Here is a 25,662-nt window from a genome sequence, read left to right on the forward strand (position 1 = left end):
TTAACTTTAACTGGCACCACTGCACACCCTTGGGTTATGATTCATGCCTTCTCTTCCTCTTCTCTGGACTCCAGCTTGGGATCAAGATGGTTGGCATTGTTAGGGTACCCCCTCTACAGATGACCTCCCACAGTCCCCCAGGAAGACATGCGATATTTTCACCAGCCTCATTCACTCACCGTTGGTACCTTGAGCAGAAAGAAATGAAGTCCTCTCCATTTTAACTTAGCTTCCAGCCTGGCCAAGAGAAAAGACTTTCAGACTTCCCTCTAAATCAGCTGCAGTGATAGAAAGCAGACTAGGTAACTTCAGCGTGAGAGGGAGGGACCTCAATGCAGGAAGCAAAAGTCACAATAGAGTTAAGACTCCTGAAAGAAGCACTTTTATTTTCTTGAAGAATTGACAGATCTCTGCTTCCTGTAATGTTTTGTGCAAATTTCTGACAGTGCTATTTTCCCTTCCCATAGGCAATGTGAAGTATTCATCCGGCCAACCAATGTTTCCTGACGTAGTGTTGCCCTTTTCAGCAAATGCCAATTCCAAGTTCCATTAAATCAGAAGCTCCACGGCTCCTTGGCCCACGATGTTGAGTGCTGACTGTGTGTTCTACTGAAAGAGTAAAATACTGACTATCCAAAGAGAAATGGATATTTTGTTTTTATAATAACCATATATTATTGTTTTCTTCTTCCCTTTCTATGCAAGTGTAAATTAATGAACAGAGAGGTATTTGGAAATGGTAATACATTTGTCACGGATTTGTATAATGTATACAGCATTGGGAAAGTGGGTGGGGGCTTTCTAATACGATACCGTCTTTTTAATAACTAAACTATGACAAAGCTTACGTAAGAAGACCACTTTACATTTTCACATTCCTTCTGCTGTTCATATTAACCTTGCACAATAACTTCATTATTTCTTTGACTCTTTTACCACAATGTTTTGGTTATTTATAATTTATCAGCCATATGTTTATCAGCCATATAACCAACTAGATCCCAAATAGATCCATGTATTTGTTTCCGTGATTTGGCCACATTAATAAATTCATAAATTTCAATCAGATATCTTATATACACATATATATGGTTTAAGCCACAGCCCTGTGTATGCCGTTTAACTTTATTTGACGTTGCCCACTTACTTCTTTGCTGACCACTTGGATAACCGTAATAAAAATCCTATAAGCCTAAATGGCATTTCTTTTGGGATATTTTTCCTGCATTTTATTCCCTTTTTATATAAGTAGGAATTAATTATTTATTTTGTGTCTTAATCTATTTGATAAAGAAGACTACATTATAATAATCTCAAAGATCAGATTACCAAAGGTTGCCCACTTGAGCATATTTTCATTTTGACACAGAAACAAAACAGTACAACCTTTCCTAGTTCCCATGTCTTGATTTTCATCATTACATGCACAGCAGACCTTTACCTATTGTGATACCGGAGCACATCATTGTCTTTGGTTCCCTTCAAAGAGAATTTTATTGTTGTTTTGTATTTTCAAGTCCTTAATAGTTCTTGAAACTCCTAGTTGTTTTCTTGCTGAAAGCAGACACACATTTAGTGCACGGCTTATTTTACCTTTCGGGTGAAAGATCAGATGTTTTTATACCCTTCACTTGATCAATATATTTGGAAAGAATGTTTTTCAAAAGTCTATGTCACTGCTTCTACAGAAGAATGAAATTAATGCTTAGGTGATGGTACCTCCACCTACATCTTTGAGTGCATTCAATTATGTATTTTGGTTTAGCTTCTGATTTAACATTTAATTGATTCAGTTTAAACATGTTACTTAATTAGCAAATGTAGAGGAACCAAAAAAAGGTGAAACTAATATGTTTTGATTCAAACATAAAGACATAAAAACATAAAGACATTTTAACTTTGGGTTCTCTTTAGCTGGGATCTGGCCAGAAGGAGGCTTAAAGTTAGAAATTGCTATTATTTTAGAATAGGTTGGGTGGGTTGGGGGGCAAGGGTGTCTATTTGCAGCAGAGATATTTTGAAAAGAAGAAAATTGTTTTATATAAAAAGGAAAGCCATGACCACCTTTCTACCTCAGATCCATCTTCATCCATTGCATTGGAAACTGCTTTATGCTGCTGCAGTCTGCAAAGTCTACAGCTTTTATCAGGCCATGTCATACCCAAGAAAGCACCTATTTAAAGAAAAAACAATTCCCTGAGCTCTCAACTCCAAGTTGTAGATTTGGTGTCTTCCTTGTTCTTACTTTAAAAAGTCATGTGTTAATTTTTTTTCTGCCTGTATTTGTATGCAAAATGTCCTCTATCTGCTATTAAAGAAAAGCTATGTAAAACACTACATTGTAACCTTCTAAGTAATAATAAATAAAAAGAAATATATTGCAGTAACAACAATGGGAAGTAAGTATGTAGTTCTTTTGAAATATGTGGTAAAGAACTAATCACAGACTATCATCTGATCTGGTTACATATTGTATTTTTCATCCTGAATAAAAGTAATTTTAACACAAGATGACTTTGATATTCTTCAGCTGGATTCACTGATAGAATCTGAGTTTTGAATGCACATTTATGAAAATAAGATATAGCTATAGCCTGTGTCCTGATACATCTACATTTTTTCCTGCAGTTTCTCTCATACACACTAATACAGTCTTCTGTTGCTCTCATTCTCTCTCTCTCTTCCCATCTCTTACACATACATATAATTATATGATTCTCAATTTATTTTCCAGATAGAAGGTTTATTGATAGAGAAAAGTAATATTGGATGTAAAAATGTGTACATAAAACCTGTTGAGTGTTTTAATAACTAGATGCTGTTGACATTAAGTTCCTTTCAAATGTACTTTTAGTTTCATGCTCTCAAATACTGTATGCTTTTTATCCGTACACTGGATTTTAACCACTCTAGTAGGTTTAATCAATTTCTGAAGCCATTCAGTGGGAAACAATGTTGAGAATCATGTTGCTTGATTCTAAAATTAAAAGCTGTCTATGAACTAGAAAAATCATCTTAAATATAATTTGTTAAAATAAAGAAAACTGATACATTCTGATGAACAAACATTTTAAACATCCTGTGTACCACTAAGTAATGCTGACATTAAGCATTCCTGAAAAAACACTTGATTTCCAGCAACTTGTTGACTAGGTAGCTGAAAATAGAAGTGAGAACAAATGAGCAAGTTTTGCTTTCATACTGCTGTGGTTTGAATGTGTCACCCACAGTTCATGTGTTGAAAATTTAATCCCCGATTCCATAGTGTTGGGTTGGACCTTTAAGAAGTGATTGGATCATGAGGTCAGAGGTCATGAATGGATTAATGTCATCACAGAAGTGTGTTTGCTATCTCAAGTGGGTTTATTACCAAAGCACGTTGGGTTCTCTCGCTTTCTCTTGCGTGTTCTCTGCCCTGTCACCTTCCACCATAGGATGACACAGCAAGACAGGCCTTACCAGATGCTGGCACCTTGATATTGGACTTCCCAACCTCCAGAAAGCTGAGAAATAAATTTCTTTTCTTTGTAAATTACCCAATCTGTGGTATTCTGTTATAGCAACACAAAATAGAATAAAGACGTATACTGTGCCTTCAAGTTGTTATATATCACATATCTATATAATATATATGTTACAATCAAGGCATAGTATACTATATATACTGTGAAGGCATAGAGATAGATGATAGATAGATAGAGATAGATGACAGATCGATAGATAGATAGATATAGATAGATAGATGATAGATAGATAGATAGATAGATATAGATAGATAGATAGATAGATAGATAGATAGATAGATAGATAGATAGATTGATAGATAGATAGAGATAGACAGACAGATAATCTTTGTAGTTTGCTCCTGGGTATCTTTTCTCCCACCCACATTCACTGTTTCAGTATGCCAGCTTTTTCAAAGGCCTTGCTAAATTCATTAGTGGAGAATTTAATGATACTACAGTAAACCACCACAACGCTACTACTTAAACCTATGAGTAGGATCCAAAAGCTTCACTGACATACAATGTCAGCTTGTGTTTTTGTGAGGTTAATTAAGTAACCAGAATGAGGCTGCTACAGACAGCAGGAGATAATCACAATTATCCACATAGGCATCCACTGCCTATGGTATCAGTTATCTATTGCCACAGTCATGCTGGCATGGGAGCCATAAAATCTTAATAAGAATTTATTTAGCTCATGGTATATGGGGTTCAGCTACTCTGGGCAGACTCTTCTGATCTCAGTTAGACTTGCTCACACATTTGTGGCCAGCTTTGGATCACTTGAGGGCTCTGCTGATCTTGGCTGGGTTGCACCCAGGTCTGGGAGCTGACTGGCTGTTGACCAATGTGGCATGGTTAACCTAGGATGACTGGGGACACTTGGATGAGTTCCTTGATCCACTAGCAGGCTAACCTAGGGATGTTCTCATGCAATGACGGAAGTGTGGGCATGCAGAAGGAGGCCTTTGCTGAAACGTGGCACATCTTTACTTCAGCCAAATTCTGTTGGTCAAAGCAAATTACAAGTCTTGGTATGGGGAATACATTTCATGTCTGTACTGAGAGAAACTGCAAAAGTCAAGGATAAAGGATAGGTATAGCTATAGAGAGCATAATGAACTGGTGGCCATTAGGTTTCATTATGTAAACCTTGAGATAGGCAAAGCGGAGAACTTGGAGCCAGAATATAAAGTATCCATTTCCTTAGGCTTCATGTCCACTGCTCCAGTGGAAGGAAAAGGCAGTAGCCTCTTTACAGGGGCTTCTTTTAAAACAAAGGTCGAAAAGATCAGCCCTTTCACTCCAAACTAACAAAGCAATTTCAAAAGAAAAAACAAGTAGGAAAATTTATCATGCCTGTTCCTAAAGTCTTAAGAGAAGAAGACCTCATAACTGATACTAAAATTAGGAAAAATAAAAACAGGAAAGGAAAAAAAACTGTGAGAAATGGAATAAAGATGCTACAATAAACTGCTCAGATGAACCTTTGTTCAGGTTTAGCGTTAAAAAATTTTAGCTGGAAGAACACACAACGTGTTAGGAGGCTCCTCACTTTGACCAAATCAGTAGGGCACATGTGATACAGTGCCCCTCCCAAGGGGCATGTTTAAAAGCATGCAATTTATTTGCACTTTGCATAAACTTACAAACTTAGTCTAATCTCTCATTTTAGAGTCCTTCAAATTGTGGCATATTTTAGAGTATTTGCAGTTGACACATATGCTTAAATTCAGATATTCTTTTAGAGACAACTTCTATTTTGGAAGTTTTGAATTTTGTGGGTAATTAGGAGAAATGAACTGACAATTTGACTTCAGCTTAGCTCTGTCCTCAGACCAGAAATCACAAATTTTGAATTTGTAATTGTATTAGAGTTCTCCAGAGAAACAGACCCAATAGGATAGATATAGATATGTAGAAAGAGATTGATTATGAAATATTGGCTGACATGAATGTGGAGGCTGAGGTGTCCCACCATCTGTTGTCTGCAAGCTGGAAGCCCAGGAAAGCTGGTGGTGAAGTTCAGTCCAAACCCAAAAACCTGAGAACTAGGGGAACCAATGGTGTAAGTCCCAATCTCAGCCCAAAGGCCTGAGAACCCAGAGTGCTGATGTCTGAAGGCAGAAGATGGGCTTCCAGGCTTGCACAGGAAGACCAAATCTGCCCTTCCCCCCACGTTTTTGTTCTATTCCAGCCCTCAGTGGACTGGATGATGCTTTCACATTGGTTAGGGCAATCTTCTTTACTCAGTGTACCAATTCAAATGCTAATCTCTTACACAAACATCCTCACAGACATACCCAGAAATAACATTTTACCAGCTATCTGGGCATCCCTTACCCCAGTCAAGATGACACATAAAGTCAACATCATAATAAATAAGAGTTTCCAGGTTGCCATGGGATGTAATTATGCTTAGTCCTTGATATTATTTTTTCTAGGGGCATTTTTCAAAAATATTAAAATATTGATTTTTAGATGTTTTGTTTGTTTCTTTGCCTAGTTAAGAATAGGAATTTCCCGGCTTCTCCTATAACTGACTAAAACATCCAAGGCCAAGCATGGTGGCTCATGCCTGTAATCTCAGCACTTTGAGAGGCTGAGGCAGGAGGACCACTTGAGGCTGGGAGTTCCAGACCAAACCTGTGCAACATAGTGAAGCCCCTGTCTCTACAAAAAAAAAAAAGAAAGAAAGATTTGTTTTAATTAGGCAGGTATGGTGGTACATGCCTATAGTCCTGGCTACTCAGGAGGCTGAGGTGGGAGGATTACTTGAGCCCAGTAGTTTGAGGTTACAGTGAACTGTGATCACACCACTGCACTCTAGCCTGGGTGACAGAACAAGATCCTATCTCTAAAAAAAATATAAAATATTATCCAGTTGGAATGTGACTGCCATGTAATAAATAGAACTGTAAGGACCATTTATTTTCTCTCTTCCAACCTCTCCTTTATTTTGAAGGTCTGGCTCTTTTGCATATGGGTAAAAGCTTACTCATGTTTCTCTTCAGATCTTTTTTTCTTTTTTTAAGAAGAACAATGCTGTAGATCGTCACAGCCTATTTGAAATATTTTATAACTCTATTCCTGTAGTGTTTTCAGAAAGCATGTACTAATTCTTAAATTTAGTTCTCATAATATTGATAACAAAAGGAATTCTATATAGCAATTATTGGAAATGTGCCCTGTGAATATAAACTAATTCTCTTGAGATTAATCATCAAGTATCAGTTCTCTTCAGTTTTATCACCACCCGTAGATAAATTAAGTGGAGTTCCTGAATCAGAACAGCTTAGGACCAAACCCATACATATGAGGACACCAGAGTATATGTCACTGTATTTGTCCTAGCTTCAGAGACGAATTGTTTAGTCATTTTAACTTTAACTGGTTTTGCAAGTTTAAACACAACTTTATATTAGAGCAGTAAATTGTGGTCCTCATAGCACCCTCCTCAGAATCATCTGGAGTCTGGGTAGACTCTCCCCAAAAATACTGAATATGAAGCTCCACAGACCATGCTCAGGAATCTGTGTTATATATGTCTGCTGGTTTCAGACAAACACCACCAAAACAAGCTATTGATGGTACAAAGCTGTGCTATTTTTAAAAGCCATAAGAGAACAGTCCTTGATAGTTTTTGTGGCATCTCAGAGGGGAAACATCTTGAATGGGATTGCATAAGGAGAATGCTGTAATAGTTGAAGATTGGGAGACATAGCAAGGCAAAGGTTTTGAGGCAAAGATTTTGAAGAATCTTGGGGAAAACAGCTGTTTGATGCTATTGAATAATTTAACAGTTTGATGTTCATACAAGTGAAGTTTTAGAAAATTTTTGGAACAGATAATCAAGTTACAATATAGTCATGATCTTGAAGACAGAGGAATATCAAAGCTATGTTAGTGAAGATAATGAACGCATAAAGTCATGTCAATGTAGAGAAAGCTGCATGGGTGTAAGATGCTTTTGGTTCTCAGCTTCTTCAGCCAGAGTTAAAGGATAAATCATTAATATCTGGAGGCAGGATCAAGCCACACCTTCACCGCAATTTGGAGTGTCATGATTATGTATTATATTCCGAGGATGGTCTTTTCAACCACTGTAGGTGTCAGGTTTTCCTGTTCCTTTTGTTGGATGATCATTTGTTGGACCGCTACATGGGACAATGGCTGCACAGAGTATGCAAAATCCTGGGGATCACAAATCCAAGTTCTGCAACCTAGAAAAAGAGCTGCTATAAAAATGAGCTGCTGATTAAAGCAGCTCTATTCTCAACCACCACTTGCTCAATTTCATGAACCTCGCAGGCCAGGACTTCTATAGCCTTGGTGATATTGTCTAACTCTCCTGCTAGTATATGAAATATAGTATGTATGATTCTCTTAATTTTTTGGACTTCTCTCTTGAAAAGAGAAGAAAGTAATCCAGAATGCTCCTTGAATAGTTATGGCTCCAAATCAAGTCAAAATTTTTATCCTTCTTGAAATGTTATCAAACAATCTATTTGTCCAAGAAAGAAACCGATTGGCCAAAATATATTCTGATTGATGTCAGAGATTATCCAGAAAGTGGGCATCAGTTTAACAACACAAGGAGCCCCTAATCCAGGGAGTAGCCAAAAATCCAATACTTGTCACTGGGGAACCATCCAATAATCTTTCTTTCTTTCTTTCTTTTTTAGCCAAAATATCCCTATGAAACAATGTTGAACCCTTGCCAAGCAATTTTGAACAATTTTCATACAATTCATCAAAAGTGGCATGACACCAGGCAATGAAATTTGTAGTATTGATATCATTAGATGGAGATAAAGAAAAGGGAAACTGTGCCTTTTAAGAGCTGCAAAAGTTTAAGACAGCCGTCAAATATATACCCTCTGTTTCCAAGTTCTATTTCTGTGAAAGTTCAGTGACAAAGACTAGCTTTCATGAAAGTTCCCTGAATATAGTCTTGGCAGGGGTAGGAACCAACCTTTCTAGGTATGATGTTGATATGTTTTGACTCTATGTCCCCACCCAAATCTCACCTTGAATTGTAATAATCCCCACATGTCAAGGGCAGGGCCAGGTGGAGATAATTGACTCATGAAGATGGTTTCCCCCACACTGTTCTCATTATAGTGAATAAGTCTCATGAGATCTGATGGTTTTTGCAAATGGAAGTTCCCCTGCACAAGCTCTCTTGCCTACGACCATGTTGTGACTTTGCCTCTCCTTTACCTTCTTCCATGATTGTGAGACCTCGCCCAGCCATGTGGAACTGTGAGTCCATTAAACCTCTTTCTTTATAAATTACCCAGTTTTGGGTATGTCTTTATCAGCAGCATGAGAACAGGCTAATACAGTAAATTGGTACCAGGAGTAGTTGTAGAGGAACAGAATTCTAAGGATGAATTTATTTAGTTGGTTTTGGGGTTTCTGGAGGTGGCTGCTTAATATTATTAGACCCCAAAATGCTAAGGACTCGACTTCTAATAGTATGGAGAACACTCATAGTTCTTGGCAAGAACTGTTTCGAGGGTTATGCAAAATAAATGCATTCGATACTCCTAATTCACTGCTTGTGAGAGGCAAGGAGTTTAGTGACTCTATACATAACACTTTTGACTATATGTGGAGAACCAAGGAATATAATGAAGTTGGTTGGTTGCTCTTAAGTTCGCTAGGCAAAATGATGAAGGAAAACAATGAACTCAGGGATTCTAACTCCCTGTTCCAGAAGCACATACTGAGCCTCAAATCTGCTAAGATTGCCCTGAGTTAGAGTCTTATCTCCTGTAGGGAAAGAGCTGAAATTGTGGAAAATCAGACACAAGCTCTTATCATGTGAGTGGCTGACCTGCAAAGAAAGGGCCACGTGCAGCCTCGCCAGATGTCTACTGTTAAAGTGAGTGTCAACTTGATTGGATTGAATTATGCAAAGTATTGTTCCTGGATGTGTCTGTGAGGGTGTGGCCAAAGAAGATTAACATTTGAGTCAGTGGACTGGTAGAGGCAGACCCACCCTCATCCTAGGTGGGCACCATTTAATCAGCTGCCAGCATAAAAGCAGGAATGGAAAGAGTAGACTGGCTAAGTCTTCTGGCCTCCATCTTTCTCCTGTGCTGGATGCTTTCTGCCCTTGAGCAACAGACTCCAGGTTCTTCACCTTTTGGATTCTTGAACTTACACCAGTGATCTGCCAGGGCTCTTGGGCCCTTGACCACAGACCGAAGGCTGCATTATCGAATTCCCTACCTTTGAGGTTTTGGGACTTGGACTGGCTCCCCGGCTCCCCAGCTTGCAGATGGCCTAATGTGGGACTTCACTTTGTGATCATGTGAGTCAATTCTCCTAACAAACTCCCTTTCATATATACATCTATCCTATTAGTTCTGTCACTCTAGAGAACCCTGACTAATACAAATGTGATAAGGGTTTTAGATTTCCAGTGATCAGTCCTTTTGTGGGATTTGCATTTAAAAAGTTATCTTATTGTTGAATCCAAGTACCTAAGAAGTCAACTAACTCATTACAAAGAAATGATAGGAAGAGAAGCAGAATATTTCTCAAAGGGATGGTGCACAAACGAAACCGTACCTTTGGTTATATGCCAGTTCTCAAGGAAATTCTACATAGATATTGAATTTAGACGTAGGAGTGACTAAGAATGCAAAAAAAAATATTAGAAAGAGGTGCCTTATAGATAACATAGTTAAAGGCAAACTGAAACAAGCAAAAGAAGAAACAAGATAGCTAGGAAAATAACAAAATAATTCATTTTAAAGCATGATAGTCTGTGGCTTTGTTTCATAAATCCAAGGTGAATTCAGAAGTCTTGGTGGAAGCTATTTCCTCCCAAAGTCTGTTTATAGAGGTTAACTTGAGGTCTTCACAGAGGACTTCATCTTCCATTTCTAGGATGGTTTATGCTTGACTGAAAGACATGGCTCCAAGAATAAACCCCTTGGATTTTTACTGTCCTGCTAATTGTTAACAGTACCTCAAGGGGTACTGTGCATCAGGGTTTCAGGGCTGTCTTTCTCTGATATAATTTCTAGAAGACCCATTCTCTAGGGTTCAGTTCATGTAAAGATAACTTAAGAGGCAGAAAGACAGCTCCCACCTGTTCACGGTAGGACTAAGTGCACTGCCTGAATCCCCAGCATTCTTTGGCCATGGCTGCTTGCAATCATATGGACATATTCCTAAGTCCAGATGGACACATACACTCCTGAATAAGTGGCAGAACTTTTCAAAGCTCTTGCTAGGCCCCAGTAAAATGGGTTTTCCATCACTAAAGTGATAGATAAATAATTCCCAGGTTTGGGAACACAAAATAAAAAAATATATATTTTTGGCTACTGTTAGAGCTGTAAATGTCTGATGAAAGGCTTCAATCCAACTACAAATTAACAGATATTGATCAGGACATATTCAAAAGTCATCACAGAATGCATATATATGAAATCAATTTGGAAGGGTTCTGAGGCTTGGCTCTTGTCCATGTCCCATCTTTATAGCTTTTATTAGAATTGTGCTATTGACATATGATTCATGTATCAGAGGACTCTTGACCATTTTGGTAAAGTTTTGCTGCTGATGTTGACTGAGTGTAGAGGCAAATATGTCCTTGCTAGGGTGGATAATTCCATGTAAAATTTTGCAAACTTCCTTTGCTACTGAGGGCCATCCTTAAAGTGCCTGAAATCACCCCTGGGAAATTTGCAACTACATATTTCCCAGTATCCTTTCTTTATGCTGGAGTCAAATCCTAGCGTTCTGAAATAGCTTCTTTGAACATACCCAAAGATTTGGCTTCTCAGGGTAGGATCCTTGTGAAGGCTGCCTGAACTCCTTTTGTACAAGTTCCTACCTTATTATAGCTACTGCCTTAAGAAGCATTAGCACACTCAAAATTCCTTTAATTTGCTAAACATTTTTATTTGAGATTTCTACAAAAGTCAAGAACCCCTGTTTGTTTGCAAAGCCTTCCAAAATTGTGAACTACTTCTAAAGCTTGTCCACTCTCAGTGTGTATTTTAGCTCATTTATCTTTAGCTAACTGACAAGCTCTGATGAGAGCAGTAAGTTTTAGCACCTGGTAGATTTTGCTTCTATAAGGAGTTGTATTTTAGGAACAATATGAGACCTGATACAGTAGATTTTACCTAATATTATACTTTTCTGTTTAGTCTTAAGATATGGTCCTTCAACAAACAAAACTAAATCTTGATTTCCTAGTGTAGTTTCTCGCATACCTATTCAGGGAATAGATAGTTTGAAAAGAGAGGTTAGAGAGTCATAGGTGTCCCTGTTTTGAAGAAAATGAAAGAAGAGTTGCAACATTCAGTAATTAATAGAGATATGCAAATAAAGAGAGAGAGAAATAGAACTTCTAGGAGGTAAGCTTACTTACTGATAGTTATCGTTTATTTTCAGTGAGAGACAAAGACCAGATATTGGGAGGGACCATCAAGTTTAAAGAACTTTCTAAAAATCAAGTGAACAGAGTCTCCCTAGTTTAGCTGCTGTGGCTATCGCCCTTAGGCAAGGTTAGTAGACTTTTGCCACTGAGATAAGAGAGAAACTGTAGTGAGCTTTTGGTCTCTGATTATTCACAAGAAGTTGAATTAGAACACACAGGGCTTATTCAAATCTCTCGCATTATATATGAATAGACAAGCTTATGATAATTAGGTTGGCATAGAATGAGATGTTATTGAAGAGTTAATTTTAACTTTTGAAAGGAGTGTTTATGTTGGGGTTCTCAGAGAAGAGCTTTGGTTACCAAGGGATATAGTTTGGCTCTGTGTCCCCACCCAAATCTCATCTTGAATTGTAATCCCCATATGTGGAGGGAGGGACCTGGTTAGAGGTGATGGATCATGGAGAAGATTTCCCCCATGCTGTTCTCATTATAGTGAGTAAGTTCTCATGAGATCTGATGGCTTAAAAGTGTTTGGCACTTCCTCCCTGTCTCTCCTGCTGCCATGTAAGACGTGCCTTGCTTCCCCTTCATCTTCAGCCATGATTGTAAGTTTTCTGAAGCCTCCCCAGCCATGCAGACCTGTGAGTCCATTAAACCTCTTTCCTTTATAAATTACACTGTCTTAGATAGCTTTTTATAGCAGTATGAAAATAAACTAATACAGAAAATTTTTACCAGCCGAGTGGGTCACCGTTATAAAGATACCTGAAAATGTGGAAGTGACTTTGGAACTGGGTAACAGGCAGAGGCTGAAACAGTTTGGAAGGCTCAGGAAGACGAGGAAAGTTTGAAACTTCCTAGAGACTTGTTGAATGGTTGTGACCAAAATGCTGATAGTGATACATACAATGAAGTCCAGGCTGAGGCAGTCTTATATGGAGATGAGGAACTTATTAGGAACTGGAGTAAACCTCACTCTTGCTATGCTTTAGGAAAGAGACTGATGGCATTTTGCCCCTGCCCTAGAGATCTGTGGAATTTGAATTGAAAAAAATGATTTAGGGTATCTGGCAGAATAAATTTCTAAGCAGCAAAGCATTCAAGAAATGATTTGGCTTCTTCTGAAGTGTACAATCATATGTGTTCACAAAGAGATGATCTGAAATTGGAACTTGTATTTAAAAGGGAAGCAGAACATAGACATTTGGAAAATTTGCCGCCTGACCATGTGGTAGAAAAGAAAAACCCATTTTCCAGGGAAAAATTCTAGCCACTGCAGAAATTTGCATAAGTAACAAGGAGCTGAATGTTAATTGCCAAAATAATGGGGAAAATGTCTCCAGGGCATGTTAGAGATCTTCACAGCAGCTCCTCCCATCACAGGTCCAGAGGCACAGGAAGGAAAAATGGTTTCATGGGCTGGGCTCATGTAAACCCTTGAAGTTCAACAGATGCCAGAAGAGACTTCTGCCCATCTATATAAAGACCAGAGGGTCGAACCAAGGAGGACAATTATTTTTCTTCCCCCTCCTTGTTATTTCATCTCATTATTTCCTGCAGAAAAAGAGACTGAAGAATGTAACCACACCTGGACAGACTCTTTCACAAGATAATGTCTGTCTCTCAGGCTCATTCAATTTTCAAAGAGAACCATTTATAAATTAACGTCTGTTCCCCAACCCGTTCATTCTCCCTAGTAATCATTCATTGACCCTCATCAGCATTCCTTTTATTCCCTTCCTACACCCTGCCCTCTAGTAAAAGGCTATATAAGTATCTGGGTCCCACTGGAATATGTGGTTGATAATCACTCCGTGGTCCTCCCCTATGCATGTTAATATATTTGCATGCCTTTTCTCCTTTTAATCTGCCTTTTGTTAGTTGATTTTCAGCAAGCCTTCAGAGGGTGAAGGAGAAGTTTTCCCTTGGCCCCTACAGAAGCTTTCCCTTTTCTGTGGAAAAATTTAAGAGCTGGTTGAGCTTTCGGGGTTTCTGGCTACTTGGGAGGGAAGGGCAGTGTGTCAGACAGAGAAATAGGAGCAGAGGGAAATGGGGGTGTGTAGTGTGGTGGAAAAGCAATGGCACGATAAAGGCATTAGGTTCGTCATGTGATTTGAGAGTATTGAAAAGGGAGGTTGTTTTGTTTTTCACATTTTCTTATGTTTTGGCCAAGAATGTTCTTAGGCAAACAATTTTGAAATTGGAATTCCTTTTAAATGCTTCCTTATACCAATAAAAATTTACAGACAATTGGATGTTTGAAATTTTGGTTCCCATTAATTCTAAGGTGGCTTGCAAATGAACAATTTTGATTATATCAAACTTCTCCCAAAATGACCATTGTACAGTCTGCCCCCAATACCCACAGGTTTCAAGACTGTTGGTTCCACGTCTGTGGATCCAGCCAACCACAGGGAGAAAATATCTGAAAAATATAGCATTAAAAAGTACAATAAAATTAATATAGTCCAGGTGTGGTGGCTCACACTTGTAATATCAACATTTTGGTAGGCTGAGGTGGGAGGATCGCTTGAGCTGAGGAGTTTGAGACCAGCCTGGGTAACATGGTGAAATCCTGTTTCTACAAAAAGTACAAAAATTGGCTGGGCATGGTGGTGTGCATCTGTAGTCTCAGCTACTGTGGAAGCTGAGGTGGGGGGATCACTTGAACCTGGGAGGTGGGTAGTATAACAACTATTTACATAGCATTTACATTGTATTAGGTATTATAAGTAGTTTAGAGATTAAAATTATACAGGAGGATGTTCATTGGTTATATGAAATAGTAGACCCTTTTAAATAAGGTACTTGAGCATCTGTGGATTTTTTTATCTGCAGGGGTCCTGGAATCAACCACCACAGACAAAGGAACAAATATAATGATAAATTATCCTTGGGGAATATGACATTTTGAAAACTAAACTCATGATTTGAAGTTGGAGTGTAAGAAATTTGAGGCAGATTTCTTACACTCAAACTACAGAATTGGCCCAGATGTTACCAGAAAGGGTCCCAATCCAGAACTCAAGAGAAGGTTCTTGGACCTTGTGCAAGAAATAATTTGGGGCCAGGCTATAGAGTAAAATGAATAAAAGAATAGCTACTCCATAGGCAGAGTGGTGGCATGGTCTTCTCAACTGACTATACTTACAGTTATTTCTTGATGATATGCTAAACAAGGGGTGGATTATTCATGAGTTTTCTGGGAAAGAGGTGGGCAATTCCCAGAACTGAGCGTTCCTCCCCCTTTTAGATCATACAGGATAACTTCTGGATGTTGCCAAGGCATTTGTAAACTGTCATGGCACTGGTGGGAGTGTCTTTTAGCATGCTAATATATTATAATTAGCATATAACGAGGAGTGAAAATGACCAGAGGTCACTTTCATCACTATCTTGGTTTTGGTTGACTTCTTTACCATGTCCTGTTTTATCAGCAGGGTTTTTGTGACTTGTAAATTGTGCTGACCTCCTATCTCATCATGCGACTAAGAGTGCCTTACCTAGGCCAGGCACAGTGGGTCACATCTGTAATCACAACTCTTCAGGAGGCTGAGGCAGGCAGATCACTTGAGGTCAGGAGTTCAAGACCATCCTGGCCAACATGGTGAAACCCCTTCTGTACTAAAAACACAAAAATATTTAGCCAGATGTGATGATGCACACATGTAGTCCCAGCTACTTGGGAGGCTGAGACATGAGAATCGTTTGAACCTGGGAGGCAGAGGCTGCAGTGAACCAAGATCTTAGCACTGCAATCCAGCCTGAGTGACAGAGTGAGATTCTGCCAAAAATAAATAAATAAGTAAATAAATAATAAATCCCTAATCTGGGAATGCAGCCCAGTAGGTCTAAGCCTTATTTTACCCACCTCCTATTCAAGATGGAGTTGCTCTGGTTCACATGCCTCTGACACAGATGAGATGCGGACAGACAGATATGTGACTGAGACAAACCCTGGGAAAGCAAGTCCTGAGTGACCTACAAGAGACTTAGACTCCCACACATTAATAATGGGAGACTTTAACACCCCACTGTCAACATTAGACAGATCAATGAGACAGAAAGTCAACAAGGACACCCAGGAATTGAACTCAACTCTGCACCAAGCAGACATAATAGACATCTACAGAACTCTCCACCCCAAATCAACAGAATATACATTTTTTTCAGCACCACACCACACCTATTCCAAAATTGACCACATAGTTGGAAGTAAAGCTCTCCTCAGCAAATGTAAAAGAACAGAAATTGTAACAAACTATCTCTCAGACCACAGTGCAATCAAACTAGAACTCAGGATTAAGAATCTCACTCAAAACTGCTCAACTACATGGAGACTGAACAACCTGCTCCTGAATGACTACTGGGTACATAACGAAATGAAGGCAGAAATAAAGATGTTCTTTGAAACCAACGAGAACAAAGACACAACATACCAGAATCTCTGGGATGCATTCAAAGCAGTGTGTAGAGGGAAATTTATAGCACTAAATGCCCACAAGAGAAAGCAGGAAAGATCCAAAATTGACACCCTAACATCACAATTAAAAGAACTAGAAAAGCAAGAGCAAACACATTCAAAAGCTAGCAGAAGGCAAGAAATAACTAAAATCAGAGCAGAACTGAAGGAAATAGAGACACAAAAAACCCTTCAAAAAATTAATGAATCCAGGAGCTGTTTTTTTGAAAGGATCAACAAAATTGATAGACCGCTAGCAAGACTAATAAAGAAAAAAAGAGAGAAGAATCAAATAGACCCAATAAAAAATGATAAAGGGGATATCACCACCGATCCCACAGAAATACAAACTACCATCAGAGAATACTACAAACACCTCTACGCAAATAAACTAGAAAATCTAGAAGAAACGGATAAATTCCTCGACACATACACTCTCCCAAGACTAAAGCAGGAAGAAGTTGAATCTCTGCATAGACCAATAACAGGATCTCAAATTGTGGCAATAATCAATAGCTTACCAACCAAAAAGAGTCCAGGACCAGACGGATTCACAGCCGAATTCTACCAGAGGTACAAGAAGGAATTAGTATCATTCCTTCTGAAACTATTCCAATCAATAGAAAAAGAGGGAATCCTCCCTAACTCATTTTATGAGGCTCTGATACCAAAGCCGGGCAGAAACACAACCAAAAAAGAGAATTTTAGACCAATATCCTTGATGAACATTGATGCAAAAATTCTCAATAAAATACTGGCAAAACGAATCCAGCAGCACATCAAAATCTTATCCACCATGATCAAGTGGGCTTCATCCCTGGGATGCAAGGCTGGTTCAATATATGCAAATCAATAAATGTAATCCAGCATATAAACAGAGCCAAAGACAAAAACCACATGATTATCTCAATAGATGCAGAAAAGGCCTTTGACAAAATTCAACAACCCTTCATGCTAAAAACTCTCAATAAATTAGGTATTGATGGGATGTATCTCAAAATAATAAGAGCTATCTATGACAAACCCACAGCCAATATCATACTGAATGGGCAAAAACTGGAAGCATTCCCTTTGAAAACTGGCACAAGACAGGGATGACCTCTCTCACCACTCCTATTCAACATAGTGTTGGAAGTTCTGGCCAGGGCAATTAGGCAGGAGAAGGAAATAAAGGGTATTCAATTAGGAAAAGAGGAAGTCAAATTGTCTCTGTTTGCAGACGACATGATTGTATATCTAGAAAACCCCATTGTCTCAGCCCAAAATCTCCTTAAGCTGATAAGCAACTTCAGCAAAGTCTCAGGATACAAAATCAATGTACAAAAATCACAAGCATTCTTATACACCAACAACAGACAAACAGAGAGCCAAGTCATGAGTGAACTCCCATTCACAATTGCTTCAAAGAGAATAAAATACCTAGGAATCCAACTTACAAGGGATGTGAAGGACCCCTTCAAGGAGAACTACAAACCACTGCTCAAGGAAATAAAAGAGGATACAAACAAATGGAAGAACATTCCATGCTCATGGGTAGGAAGAATCAATATCGTGAAAATGGCCATACTGCCCAAGGTCATTTACAGATTCAATGCCATCCCCATCAAGCTACCAATGACTTTCTTCACAGAATTGGAAAAAACTACTTTAAAGTTCATATGGAACCAAAAAAGAGCCTGCATCGCCAAGTCAATCCTAAGCCAAAAGAACAAAGCTGGAGGCATCACACTACCTGACTTCAAACTATACTACAAGGCTACAGTAACCAAAACAGCATGGTACTGGTACCAAAACAGAGATATAGATCAATGGAACAGAACAGAGCCCTCAGAAATAATGCCGCATGTCTACAACTATCTGATCTTTGACAAACCTGAGATAAACAAGCAATGGGGAAAGGATTCCCTATTTAATAAATGGTGCTGGGAAAATTGGCTAGCCATATGTAGAAAGCTGAAACTGGATCCCTTCCTTACACCTTATACAAAAATCAATTCAAGATGGATTAAAGACTTAAACATTAGACCTAAAACCATAAAAACCCTAGAAGAAAACATAGGCATTACCATTCAGGACATAGGTATGGGCAAGGACTTCATGTCTAAAACACCAAAAGCAATGGCAACAAAAGCCAGAACTGACAAATGGGATCTAATTCAACTAAAGAGCTTCTGCACAGCAAAAGAAACTACCATCAGCGTGAACAGGCAACCTACAAAATGGGAGAAAATTTTCACAACCTACTCATCTGACAAAGGGCTAATATCCAGAATCTACAATGAACTCAAACAAATTTACAAGAAAAAAACAAACAACCCCATCAAAAAGTGGGCGAAGGATATGAACAGACACTTCTGAAAAGAAGACATTTATGCAGCCAAAAAACACATGAAAAAATGCTCATCGTCACTGGCCATCAGAGAAATGCAAATCAAAACCACAATGAGATACCATCTCACACCAGTTACAATGGCAATCATTAAAAAGTCAGGAAACAACAGGTGCTGGAGAGGATGTGGAGAAATAGGAACACTTTTACACTGTTGGTGGGACTGTAAACTAGTTCAACCATTGTGGAAGTCAGTGTGGCAATTCCTCAGGGATCTAGAACTGGAAATACCATTTGACCCAGCCATCCCATTACTGGGTATATACCCAAAGGACTATAAATCATGCTGCTATAAAGACACACGCACATGTATGTTTATTGCGGCATTATTCACAATAGCAAAGACTTGGAACCAACCCAAATGTCCAACAATGATAGACTGGATTAAGAAAATGTGGCACATATACACCGTGGAATACTATGCAGCCATAAAAAAGATGAGTTCATGTCCTTTGTAGGGACATGGATGAAATTGGAAATCATCATTCTCAGTAAACTATCGCAAGAACAAAAAACCAAACACCGAATATTCTCACTCATAGGTGGGAATTGAACAATGAGATCACATGGACACAGGAAGGGGAACATCACACTCTGGGGACTGTTGTGGGGTGGGGGGAGGGGGGAGGGATAGCATTGGGAGATATACCTAATGCTAGATGACGAGTTAGTGGGTGCAGCGCACCAGCATGGCACATGTATACATATGTAACTAACCTGCACAATGTGCACATGTACTCTAAAACTTAAAGTATAATAATAAAAGAAAAAAAAACTTAAAAAAAAAAAGAATTTGCATTTCTTTCTTTTTTTAATATTTTATTTTATTATATTTTAAGGTCTGGGATACTTGTGCAGGACATGCAGGTTTGTTACATAGGAAAATGTGTGCCATAGTGCTTTGCTGCACCTATCAACCCATCACCTAGGTATTAAGCCCAACATGCATTAACTATTTATCCTGATGCTCTTCCCCCACCCCCGCCCCCTCCAAGAATTTGCATTTCTAACAAGTTCTCCCAGGGCTCAAGAAGCCACCAAGTATCTATTATGAAGTCAAGGATCTTGAGCAAGAATCGTAGTGGGAGCTCTAAGCGGGTCAAATACTGATTTCCTAAAAACAAAACAAAGCACCAAAATAATCTATTGATAAGATGAAGTTGGTAATAAAGTACTACTTGACAGTCTTGAATGAGGAGAGCAAAGAAAGGATGTATACATATAAGGGTTTGGATTCTGGTTTAAGATAGGTCTTTCAATACAGGAACTTTCAATATTAGGAGTGCGTGAGGGTCATACTATAATAGTTTAGAATTTATAGGCTTAGCAAGGCAAGAATTCCGAGGCAAAATCTTAAGACTATGAAGAGTGAACAGATGTGTGATGCTATCAGTGGTAAAGTTGAACAATTTGATGTTCCTTTAAATTGGGTTTTGGGAAGTTCCTGGAATAAACAATGAAGTTACTTGCAACTTTTTTTCTTCCTGGGCAAGAGATTATCAGATAGTAAAACCATGTAGACAAAGACAGTAAAATGCTAAAGTAATGTTAGTAAAATCATGTTAACATTGACAGCTGTGTGTAGGTAGATTTATATATATATATTTATATATTTTATCTCCTTTGGAGCATTGCATATACACAAAATGTAATTATCCTAGTATTGCATATGCAATTGTCATATTATTGATGAAAATAGACTGCAAATTTAGAGATGTCAATATTAAAATCTACTTGCAAACATGCAATTACTATGATTTAAATAATAATTATCTTCATTATAACTTTGCCTTGTACATCACAAATTTTCATTGAAAATTACTTTGTGATATTTATGAGTCTAAGGAAGCCTCATGTCACGGCCAATTTATTTAGCAAGGGTTGGGGGTATTGTATTATGCTAGCAACTGAAACTGAAAATGCAGTGCACACATTTGTTTGAGTTACTTTCAGATAAAAAGAATTTTGGTGAAGGGGGGGAGGAGTGTTTTAACATATTTAAGAAAAATCCTAATAATCATTAATCAACTGAGAAAATGGTTGTCAAATTTTATGAGATAAGAGAGCTAGTCTCAGTAAAGTGGAATCTTCAGACCAAAATCGGATCATCCTGCTCAGCAATATAGTCAGTAAGTTTTGCTTACTTTCAGATATTGATTATCCACGTGTGTTTCTGGGACCATCGGCATTAGCATCACCCGAAAACTTGTTGATCTACAAATTCTTGGGCCCCACTTCAGAGCTACTGACTCAAAAACTCTTGGATTGGCCCAACAATCTTGCTTTAACAGCCCTGGTGTAGGGTCCAGTTTGAGAATCTCCTAATGTTAGGGTAGAATCCAATTGCTCTGATACACAGATAACAATCTTCTTTTGAATATTCTTTTGAATATTTTGGGCCTCAAAGATTACAGGAACTGAAGAAACCAATTAGTCAATGGAGGCTGAGAGAGTTTGTGCTATTTTATCAAATTAACTATACAAATATTTTTAATTGAGACCCCATAAACTTTAGAAAACTATTGTGATAAGAATACTTTTTAAAAGGTAAAATCGGCCGGGCGCGGTGGCTCACGCCTGTAATCCCAGCACTTTGGGAGGCCGAGGTGGGCGGATCACGAGGTCAGGAGATCGAGACCACGGTGAAACCCCATCTCTACTAAAAATACAAAAAATTAGCGGGGCGCAGTGGCGGGCGCCTGTAGTCCCAGCTACTCGGGAGGCTGAGGCAGGAGAATGGCGTGAACCTGGGAGGCGGAGCTTGCAGTGAGCCGAGATTGCACCACTGCACTCCAGCCTGGGCGACAGAGCGAGACTCCGTCTCAAAAAAAAAAAAAAAAAAAAAGGTAAAATCATGACTCACCTACAAATATAAATGAACATTTAAAGATTTACTCCTTAAATTAAAGTACCAGTAAGATGTTAAAAACCATATAGTTGTGTTTGTCAGATTGGAGCAAAAGTAACAAGGTCAAGATGAGATTTGCAATTGTTAAACATTCGGACACATGAGCTTTCTGAAGGCAAAAGCATAGACACAAAAGAGTAGATAGGTATCCAATCCTTCTATGGAACTTGCAGGCCAAGACAAAGCATAAAAATTGATTAGGAAATCATTAGAAACTTACAAAAGTATTGGAAAAGTATTTCAAATTCATTGTGGTAAAATCCATATTGCAAAATGTATCATTTTAACTATTTTTAAGTGTACGATTAGTAGTATTAAATACATTCACATTCATTTCCAAAGCATTTTCATCATCCCAAATTGAAACTATGAAACTTGGTACCCTTTAAACACTAACTCCTTATCCTGCATTCCCCCATGACCCTGGAAACCACTATTCTACTCTGTGTCTATGAATTTGCTTATTCCAGGTACTTCTTATAAGTTGAATCATAAACATTTGCCCTTTCGTGTCTGGTTTATTTCACTTTGTCTTCAAAGTTCATCCATGTTGTAACATGTATGACAATTTTATTCCTTATTAAGGCTGAATTATATGACATCATATGTGTATGATACATTTTGCTTATCCATTCATACTTCAATAGATATTTAGGCTATTTCCACCTTTTAACTATTGTGAAAGTACGTTTTTTGGTAGAGTACTGGGGGCGATGCAGATCACAAGAGACTAATTGAATAAAGAGGTTAGTTAGTATTATCTGTATCAATTCATGAGAAGTATAACTGTGAGAGTGAAAGGAAATGTGGAACAAGCCACGGAGGTATGCAATGTCCCTTTAAATGCAGTGGTCTATATCACAGAAGGTTCTGACCTGCAGGGTGAAAGTGCCAAGATAAGGGAGAAGAAGTGAACCTAAGAGCAAGAAAGACTGCATTTGGAATCTTAATATTCTCTTTCCATCAATCCACATGATACCCAAGAAGAACATAGAATTTAAGAAAGTTCAGTATCTGCTTACTTGGCAGTTAACAAAGGGGGAAGCTTCTGTGAAACTTCACTTTGAAAACTCCAAGTTTCTCTTCTGATAGTTGACCTATATCCAGTCCACCATTAATAGTCTTTTCTTGTTTCTGCCTCAATCTTGGTCTCTCTCTCTCTCTCTCTCTCTCTCTCTGTCTCCTTCTCTCTCTCTCTCTGTCTCTGTCTCTCTCTCTCTGTCTCTCTCTCTCTCTCTCTCTCTCACACACACACACTCAAAACTCAAGGACAAAGGGGAGATGGATCTAATTGTCTAATTGACCAAACATTTTTTTAAAGCCACATAAAAATTACAACACTTATTTGCTTGCAATCGCACAAACTTGGTCATCATTTAACACTAAGCTTCATGCAAAACAGGAGGGAAGAATGATGATTTTTAATGCCGAGAAAGTAATTTTGTTTTAAACGTAGGAAGGAGTTTTTCCATTCCTAACAAAGAACACCCTGTGATCCTACAAACAAGAAACTTTCCTATTATCAATTTTTAAAACACCTAGTAAAATACCACAGCGCAGTACAGGACTACAATATTTCACTGTTGCCTGGTCTAGGGTCACCATTCCCTCGGTGATTAGCAAAAACTAGGTGTTTTCTTCAGGGAATCATGCGATAATTCATTTAACAACATAATTTCTGAAAACGTTTTAAAAAGTACACATACCTATTACTATTTAATTCTTACAAATATATTTAATTATAGCTGATATTTAATAACTAAGAAATTTCATGCTTTTATACTTTCATATATGACTTTCCCAAGGTAAAATCTCTCCGTAAATTTGGTTATTAATTGCCTGGTGGCTGTCTAAACACGGGGGAGATGCATTTTATCACTTCCAGATTCCTCAATGTGTTCTTCCCTGGCACTTTACTAGAAATAAAAGTAATAAACCTTGTCTTTACTCAACACTTACCATGTTCTTAGACACTTGTTCTAGACCCGTTACATACCTCACTCCACTTCTCATAAAATCCTGCAGGATGGCTATTACGGCCATTTTGCAGATGAGAGAACCTGCTCAGCAAGGCTACTTCCTAAGCAGGTAACAGGCTAACCTGAGCTTTCAACCCAAATATATCTCACTCCAAAGTTGTGTTCTCACCTCAAAAACCAGCCTCTCAAAGGAGCAAGTATGCCACAGATAGTTTAACTAACATCAATCAAGTTAAAACTCCAATGAGGCAAGGACATCACGAAGTACGTTTTGGGAATAAGTGTTTTAGGAGAGCTCCATACTTTCCTTCATACTTGTTACAAGAAGGTGGTTCAGATTTAGATAAGCCAGGATGAGTATTTCTATCACTGTCCCCAACTCTTTCACATCAGGGACATTCTGGGCATCGAGCCATTACTTTTCTCTGTTCCACAGGTGTAGAGGGCTGAGTTAATCATAGCCTCTGGTTCATGTCACACTGTTTCCCGGCTTGGCGCCAGACTCCTCTCCTGTTGTTATCTGTCACATAATTCCCTTTTTTTTTGCCATTATCCACTTTCCTTCTCCTCCCCCTACCACTAAGGCAAGTCTGATGTCAGCCTTTTATTTTATGTGTTCTTGAAAATGCTTACTGTGGTTTCTGTGCAAGTGTGAGGATGCTGAGGGCTCACCGTGAGGAATAAATCCTGCACTAGAACCCCTTTGGGGTCAGGAATGGGGACTCCAGTCATGGCTTTGCCCCTCCCCAGCCAAGACATTTTCAAAGCGAGCTATTCTCGGTGAGCCTGTCCCTTCATCTAAAACCGAGGATAATGCTACTTGTCTTGCCGCTCATAAAATAGTGAAAGCTATAAAGCTCACGTGTGGTTTTATCTCAGGAATCATCTGTGCTATAAAAAGTGATGGCTGTTTTGATGTGGCCACTTTTTGAAGATATTCCATGTAGAAGTCTGATTTCAGGCTGCCATGGACTGAGCTGAGTCCTCTGAAAATTCATATTTTGAAGCTTTAACCCACAATGGGACTGCATTTAAAGATGGAGTCTATAAGGAGGTAATAAATGCTAAATGAGATTACAGAGTTCTAATCTGATACAACTGACATTCTTATAAGAAAAGGAAGCGACACAAGAGCTCACTAAATCCATGTGCTCACAGAGAAGAAGCCGCATAAAGACACAGTAAGAAGGAAGCTGTCTGCAAGCCAGGAAGAGAGCCCTCACCAGAAACTAACCCTGAGGGCGCCTTCATCTTAGACTTTTGGCCTTCAGAACTATGAGAAAATATGCCACTCAGGCTATGGTATTTTGTTATGGCAGCCCAAGCAGATGAAAGTGCAGACCCTCCTCTGCAATGTATCATTTGTACCAAAAGTAAACACCGATAAAAGTATGATTCCTAACCCTGGAATGTTCTGGAGTGATAAGACATTCCCACTATGAAATTAATTTGCATTTTACTTAATGTGTGCTAGATGGCACTTTTGGAAGAGAGCCACAAATCAGGGCTGCCGGTTCTGCTGCATGTGACAGCAGAGTGGTGAAACGTTAAAGAGAGGGGAGCTCTCACCAGACCCAATGTCTCAACACTTGTTCCTCCTAGGATGTGCTCCACAGCAACAAAATTCTGAAAAATCTATTTGTTGCTTTTTCTAACACCTAGAACAGGAAAACATAAGAACTGAGAACGTTTGGTTTGGGTGGCAGGCAGTGAATTCACTAAGGTCCTTGTTCCCCCTTTGATGTCTCATGGTTCAATAACTCCTTTAGCATGAGTGGACATAAATGTCATTTCTGGAGATGCCAATATAATTGATAAAAAGTAGCCAATATTACTAGATAAGCGTCTGACACCAGAATTCCCCTTAAGAAGGAAATTGGTTTTGTGTTCAGAAAAATACCCCATCAGGGTTTGGCCATAGCCAGTGACATGTCATGAGCTCCTGGAGTACAGCTCTTCAGTGGGAGACAAGGAGACAAATATGTCCTTTATTCTAGAAAGGGGG

At 38.6% G+C, this 25,662-nt stretch overlaps 1 protein-coding gene across 8 annotated transcripts in view; it reads left to right on the plus strand.

Annotated features, from left to right (window-relative positions):
* Nucleotides 1-2,509, plus strand: part of UTRN (utrophin) — a 562,884-nt gene extending 560,375 nt beyond the window's left edge. For all 8 annotated transcript variants that reach the window (XM_019029674.4, XM_063707928.1, XM_063707930.1 and 5 more), the window contains one exon: nucleotides 468-2,509. In XM_019029674.4, coding sequence (XP_018885219.3) covers nucleotides 468-476 — 9 coding nt within the window. In that variant the 3' untranslated portion in view covers nucleotides 477-2,509. The remainder of the gene's footprint in view (nucleotides 1-467) is intronic.
* Nucleotides 2,510-25,662: the final 23,153 nt, after the last annotated feature.

Source organism: Gorilla gorilla, chromosome 5, assembly GCF_029281585.2.
Source record: "Gorilla gorilla gorilla isolate KB3781 chromosome 5, NHGRI_mGorGor1-v2.1_pri, whole genome shotgun sequence".
NCBI lineage: Eukaryota > Metazoa > Chordata > Mammalia > Primates > Hominidae > Gorilla > Gorilla gorilla.